The sequence below is a fragment of the Ascidia mentula genome, chromosome 3, assembly GCF_947561715.1.
Source record: "Ascidia mentula chromosome 3, kaAscMent1.1, whole genome shotgun sequence".
Classification (NCBI taxonomy): Eukaryota; Metazoa; Chordata; class Ascidiacea; order Phlebobranchia; family Ascidiidae; genus Ascidia; species Ascidia mentula.
The window spans coordinates 19,500,207-19,507,972 of record NC_138568.1 but is presented as its reverse complement, the minus strand read 5'-3'; the positions used below and the strand labels follow the sequence as shown (position 1 = coordinate 19,507,972).

The 7,766-nt window shown below is 37.3% G+C and overlaps 1 protein-coding gene across 1 annotated transcript; it reads right to left on the bottom strand.

Annotated features, from left to right (window-relative positions):
- Positions 1-4,392: 4,392 nt before the first annotated feature.
- LOC145896127 (uncharacterized) lies at positions 4,393-7,766 on the bottom strand. The gene is made up of 5 exons (XM_082984985.1): positions 7,527-7,766; positions 7,144-7,252; positions 6,877-6,974; positions 6,527-6,650; positions 4,393-5,067 (listed from the first exon to the last, which is right to left on the bottom strand). The coding sequence occupies exons 1-5, from the start codon at positions 7,680-7,682 to the stop codon at positions 4,700-4,702; spliced, it is 855 nt and encodes a 284-aa protein (XP_082841111.1). The 5' UTR covers positions 7,683-7,766; the 3' UTR covers positions 4,393-4,699.

The following is a 7,766-nucleotide window of genomic DNA, read 5'->3' as shown; positions in this document are numbered from 1 at the left end:
TGGCTGCATAAAATGACGGAACATCGGATACAAGTAAACAGGAAACTTAAAGACATAAAGCAAATTATAAAGTTGTATTGCGCTGAAATAAAGGAAAAGCTCTCTTTAAATATTTTCAATTCACCAAGCAAGCAATCGCAATATTAATAGTTTTATCTTATATTTTGTTTCGAAATTGAGTGATTTAAATCTGATAACTTTGTGTCACACGTTGCTGTGGAAACGAAATATTTGGTAGACTTATAAGCAGTACATATAAAAATTTATGAGTAAATTTGAAACGCAGCTTACCTCTCAACGAATTGCATTGATTCTTGAATTGCAGATAACAAAGCAGGAAAGCTTGCAAAAAATACTTTAACATCATTGCTACATAAAATACGCAAAACCTTAACCTACTAATACCTGTTCATTTGTTTCCATAAGCTTTATCCGTTAATTGCAATTGTTTATAAAGATGACGAAACGACCGAATCATTTGCACCTGACGGACTGATTTTTGATTTAATTAACGCCAACTGAAATTGTTAATCATCATCACTCATTCGGGAAAGGCGCTGTGTGTATAACTATAAGTTCAATCAATTACGTTGGTTCACGCAACGTACATTTGATGATGTTTATTTCAAACGGATGAGGTTTGCCAAATATAAGTATATATTGAATAAGTTTAACTTCCCACAATTCATCATTCAACCATATTCGATCTCACCCAATATTCGTCTACATTTAAACAATTTCTTCCACATCAACGAATTGCATTCATTTTGGTGCTGCGACAAAAACTAAATGTCTTGCAAACGCGCTCCGTAATTTCACTGACACTTTCAACCAGCACACAAAACATAACACACTCTTGCATTCAACAGATAACCGACAGCAAGTCACCGGAACTGGAGAGGTTTCTAATTAAACCAGAAACACAATGTACGCACAACCACCTTTAAGCTGAACAAAATGGCACATTGACCAAACTGTTTTGCTAAATCATGTGATGCAAAACGTTGTTCCATGCAACGAAAATTGAACACCTCCCAGAGCATTGTCCAGAATATAGAACACAACATAGAATTACTTTGGACATTTTGTGATTTAAATCTGACAACATTGCATCACAGGATGATGCATTTAAAGAAGTAAAAGCTTTAATTACTTCATAATTATTTAACAGGTTTCTGCGCCATCATTATTTTCTCGACTAAATTTACACATTGCTGACCGATCAATGGACGTTCATTCGCTTCGGTAGAGTGAGTAAACCGTCAGGATTTGAATAATTTGCAAGTAATACTTTTTGATTAGAAAAAGGTATCCTGTCTCTCCATAAATATTTCAAACCCAATAACCATATTAACAAAGTGATGGCATATTAAGTTGTAATCACATCGCATACGTTTCACAATAGAATTTGATCCAACCACTCAGTTGAAAGCAACGTATATCCATAATCAACTTATTTTAATTTTATGCAAATTATCGCAACTTCAAGCTTAATTTTATTGATAATTATTTATTTAATAAGATATTGAATTCCATGTGAGGGAAGTAACTATTATGATTGAAATAATTTATTAGGAAACCATTAAATCATGTTACTTTTGATCTCACAATGTGCTCAATCGAACCTTCTCTATAAATCATAGATGTTGTTTGTACGCGGCAACATTATAACGTGTTCATTATTTGACTGATCGGTAACCCCACGCGTCACACTGCGCTTCCCGTGTTTTCATCGCAAAATGTCTTGCAAACGCGCTCTGAAATTCCATTTATGCCTTCACCCAGCACACAAAACATAACACAATTTTCAGAACAGATTAGCGGAACGCGACAACCAGACACCGGAACTGGAAAGGTTTGTAATTAAACCGGAAACACACAGTATACTCCCAGCACCACCTTTAACCTGAACAAAAATAGCATATTCACCCAGCTGTTTGGCGAAACCATCTGACGTAAAACGATTGTTTTCCATTCGACGAAAAATGTGATGCAAGCGCGCCTAAAACACCCCCAGGACATTATTCAGAATATAAAACACAACATACAATTACTTTGGACATTTAAGGATTTAAATCCGACAATATTTTGACACACGATGATACTTAAAGACATAAAGCAAATTATAAAGTTGCATTGCGCTTAAATAAAGGAAAAGCTCTCTTTAAATATTTTCAATTCGCCAAGCAGGCAATCGTAATATCAATAGTTTTATCTCGTATTTATCCCGAAAATGGGTTTGCGATGCATATTTTTTCATAAAAATGTTTCTCTGTTTATGAAATGCTCTGTACACTGAGTTCAAAGCTTCGTATATCTACTGGCAAACCTTAACCTACTGATATCTGTTCATTTGTTTCAATAAGTTTGAAGATGAAAGCCAAAGCTAAAATGCTGTTATACATTAGTAATAGTAAACGTTTCGAACACTAACTGCGTTCATCATCAGTACTACAATGAGTGCATGCAAGAAAAGCGTCAGGGTAATAAAGGACTGAGCAGGCAGAAGGTTTCAATAAGCTTTACCCGTTAATTGCAATTGTTTATACAGATGACGAAACTACCAAATCATTTTCACCTGACGGACTGATTCTTGATTTAATTAACTCTAACTGAAATTGTTAATCATCATCACCCATTAGGGACAGGCGCTGTGTGTTTAACTATTAATTCAATCAATTAGTTTAGTTCACGCGACGTACATTTCATGACGTATATTTCAAATAGATGAGGTTTGCTAAATATAAGCATATATTGAGTAGGTTTGATGTCCCACAATTCATCATTCAGTCATATGCTATCTCACCCATTCTAATATCCAAAGTGGCAAAAAGACAAACTTCTTCAAAATCGTTCGTTCTATTGCTATAAAAGGCCTTTTCGAAACTGGATACATGCGAAACTTCGCACAAACAACTATTGCGTGACGCCATCTTTCCGAACTCCTATTATGTCTAAACCATTCTACCAAGTTTCGCTGCTTTTCACTTTTGCAGGGTTGTCGATAGTCAGTTGCTTTCTTGTGTAAGTTGATAACAGTTTTCAACAAGATTGGAAAGATGAAGAAAGAAATGTTGATGTTATTTTTGTTGGCAACTCTTTGCAGTGCTCACATGTGAGTGTGTGCCATTTTGAAATCAGTTAACTATGTTTTACATGCTGACAATTTTGATGCAACAGCAAAACACATTGATCTTTTAACCGTATACGCAATTGTCGATTAGATTATTCTACCCAGGAATGTCATTGCTAGTGCATGTATGACATTACAATATTACTTGTTTGCACTCCTAAACTCGATAGAGCATCGTTATCCTTGCCGCCCAACATAAAATCAGGTGATAAGCCATTTGTCAAAGATTAACCACTGATATAATGGTGAGGATATCGGTCCGAGGCAGAACGTAGTAAATGTTTAAAACCCAAGGCTGAATCGGAAAGTTTAAGAACCTTAAGACAATGGTTCTTAACCAGTGGTGTTGTTGGTGCAAGGCCTGCTCCTAGGGGGTGTACGGAGGCAAAGGGTTGATCATATAAATACTTTTTAATAACATAACAGAAGGGAATGCGACAACTGGTTGGTGGTTTTAAAGGTACATGGAAAAAGGCAAAGAATCAATGCCTCAATATAGCAATAGCCAATTAACGGTTAAACCCTAGTGAACAACATGTTTCAAGCAACGCTTAAATTTAACTATAAAACGAGTAACGAAACTACTTGTAACTATGGTCGGATGAAAGCAAGCCGTTGGGAAAACGACGTCACGCATTTTTAATCGTGTGAAGTTTTGCATCTAAAGACGCCGTTTATTTCAGTATAGAACGTATGACAGGAATAGTGTGAATGATAACCCTGATTAAAACTTAAACGCAGTAATATATCATGCAATGGCATGATTGGCAAGATCGCTCCACTACGCTGGCGATCATTATTAAGAATGTTTACAGCAAACGTTTGGGTTCATTAGGTTTGAAAGCTTGACAGCCCAGGCATTGCAGCCAAGCTGGATCAGTCACTTTTTCCGACGGAGCAAGATTTAAAAAATCAAGCTCCCGGTGAGGTTTAAACTCACGACCCTGGAGCAATCAGGCCCAACGCTCCTCCAACTCAGCTACAGGAGCTTGTCAGGAAAAATTGACTGATCCAGCCAGGCTGCAATGCCTGTGCTGCCAAGCCTGCAAACCTAATGGGCCCAAACAACTCTGCAAACATTCCTAATACGTTATAATTAACTTACTCCCTTACTTTTCTAGCATTTTAAACTTTTATTTCGGTTTGATGGAACAAAAAATTGCATCATAACAAAAATATTGCAACAAAAAAGCAAAACACAGTGAAACAAAAAAGGAATCGAAAATTTGGAAACTGTGGAAAAGGTTTTTTGATAAACCGAAACCATAACATATTCTGTGGCAAAAGCATGGCGGTTTCTAAAGCAATCGTATATTTTAAATCTTTTCGCAGAGATGACAAGTTTACGGCCTATATAGTTTGGTTTGGTGTAACGAGAGAGGAAATCGACGTAAATCATTTCAATTTGAATTTTTTTTTATAAATTGAAGTTCGCTACGCCTACAGGTAGTGACGTAAGTTCTCTTCGCTTTAGCACAAATGTTAAAAACATTTTTTGATCAAAAACTGTGCAAAGTATTTGAACACCAAAACTTGTAATTGGTGGTGGGGTTATGATGAGTTAGGCTACTGGTTTTCGAGCACGTGAACAAGACGAAAGTAGGCTTTATTTGGCGAGTAAGGCGAGATAATTTCTTCGCACTCACGCAGCCAGCGTTCTTCGTTGTAGCGATTTGTAACCGCGGTGCTCATCGACTCATTGTGGACACCTAGCGGCGAGTGGTATGCCTCGTTTTTCATGTAATCCTCGTACAACTCCAAGGAACTGACGTCTTCGAGCAGCGTGTGGTAACCGGAAGACTGAAAATCGTCATCCTCCTCGAAACATGACGTCACTGGAAGGAAATTGGGGGGCGTTCGAGTGCGCTGATTGTTCGTTGCTTCTAATTCGTTTGTGCTGGCTGTGTCTGAATCGTTACCCGTCGAACGCGTTTCTGTAAATCATATATCCTCGTAAATATTCGGTAAACCAAGTAAAAGTCATTCTGCTATAAATTCGGTTCAGTAATACCTAATCGAAAATAATAGAGGGATCCCCTTTAGTGCAAAGGTCATTCGCAACAAATTGAGCAATTGTAAATGTTACACAGGAAGTGTAATTGCTTGTTTTGCAACGGCAGTAAGATAAACAAGCAGGTGACATACAGATATAAGTGCCGGATTAACCATAAGGCCTTACAAGGAAAATGCCTTTAGAGCCAAGCAAAAATCCAGGCCAATAAAAATGACGTAGAATCAGGATCAAAGAAATCTAACGGTTATCAAAGTCTTCCTCACTTTAAAAATTATTTCTTTACAACAGTGATTCCCAACCTTTTTGTGGTTGTACACCACTTAGAGGTAAACAATTTCGACGCGTACCACCTAGTTGAATGTTACAAAGTAACTTAAGGGATGAAGTAACGAACATTTCGAGATCACTTACGATTTTTAAAATTCGAACTATATCCGCAAATTTAAGGAAAGGTGCTCACGTACCACCTGGAATGTCACCGTTCAGGAAACAATGCTTGACAACCTTGACTTCTAAAATTGATTGACAAATTCGCTTGTGGTTTTCCCCTTATTGTCCGTGAACACAATATATGTGTTTTTAGGTCACTTTTGCAGAGCTTTAATCTGGTCACGAGGAAACCATTGTGATCTACCTCGGTTTCAATTACGCGACAATGTTTGTACGCCTGATAACAGGTTTCAGGAAATCTGGCAAGACAATATTGTTGGTGTTACGTCATGTTTCGATCGCGCTAGAGGTCGTGTTTAGGTTTTATTAACATCGATTTTTTGTAGTTGTACTTGGTTTTCCGGCACCGGCACGGAATTGGCCTACAAGCAATTCCGAATCAATTATTCGGACTGTAATCTGGTAATGGATTATTGGACGGAGTGTGGGCAATCCTCTGAAGTCTAATCGAAACACGGAGGAAGTCAAGTTTGGACAAATCTCTACGGCACCACGCGGCAGTTGCACACAATAACAATTTACAATCAAGGAACAGAAAGCTGGTGTTCAGCTTGGGATTGAAAGTTTAGACGCCGATACAATTTGAACCACTTTAATTTGTTACAAATTTGCCATTTTAATCGTAATGTTAACCGTTATAGGGAAGTTGTCGGATATTTCCGATATTTTTCATACAACAGTTCTACTAAAAAAAAACATATAAGATACATTTCCGAAGAAATGTCGACAAAACAAACCGATGTTAACTGCATTGTGGGCCAGCATTTTATTACCAACTAACCCTCGTATAAGTCTAAATTTTGAAGACTCCAATCTCCTCCGATATAACCACCACCACCTCTAGCCTTGAGATAGGAAAGGGGAAAATATCGCCGTTCGTGCTTGAGTAAATTTGTATACACATTATGTACTTTTATGTGAAAGCTTACCAACGCTTTCTCCAAGTGAGTCCCGACTGTTATCGTTGCTTATTATCGTGTGACGATTGATGTAGTTTTGATTGTCGACCTCGCGCATCTCGTAAAAATCAAGGACATTTTCATGGCGTGAATACTGAAACAAATGCACTTGTTGGGGGCGGGAGTTTATTTTTATTGCTAATAAATTTAAAACAAGTATGAAGATTGAAAAAGAAACGTTTTATAAAAGGTCTCCGATTACCAAAAGAAAGACCACCTTATGTTGTGTATTTTAAACAAAATTAATTATCATAAAAATTGAGGTCAAATTGTGTAAATATATTAAGTCGACTTATTGAAGCAAGTTTGGAACAATTTACCTGAGTCGGAAGACGGATAAGCGCTCGTAAAAAGGAATCAACAGCGGCCTGGTGGCGTACCATAAGTTTAACAGTGCTCCAATCAAAAAAACCTCTACCTGTGCAAAATGCAACAAATCTTGATGAAATCTCGCCCAATAAAATGAGTTGTTGCAAAACTCGTTTCTTCGTCGATAGACATTATTTTTGATGTAACTCATTTTCAAGAACAATTTTATTATTAACCATTATTATTAGCTTGGTAGGAATACACGGATATACGCATACCTGGAACTTTAGGTAGCTCCTTAAGAAATCTGCTTTTTTGCTTTTCGCCCGACAGAAGTTTGTACAGGAAAGTGTAGAGGCCAGCAACTTCGCCATAGGAACGAAATATCTAAACAAAAGTTTCTGTTACCAAAGGGATGCGTGCTTTGAGGAAGAAACATGGCGCAATCGTTTTTAGTGTAATTGAGTGGACAAGATGAAAATGATCTGTTAGCAATGTTGCTGCAAATTTCGACTTAGAACTATAGTTAATGTGATTCTGTACGGTGTGTACAGTTTATCTTTACAGTAATAACAATAATGTCCAGATGACGCCTTTCTTATGAGGTTTTGAATTTTCGATTTATTCGTTTTTAACTTGTTTTTTGTTAATTTTAACTCACTTTGTTTTCTCTTGTGTCCGACCACGTGACCCCGACTACGTACATCCATTCGCTGTAGCGATTTTTATCCGTCTTGACCTCGACAATGTCCAGCACAGTGACTTGTTGCACAAAAACGTTGATCAGCGACCGACTTCGACACAATGACGAGGCCATGACGTCACGCGTTACGTCATAACCACAGATTTTCAATCAAAGTGTCGGTGTTAAATCTGTACATTGTTTTTTTTTGTATATCCT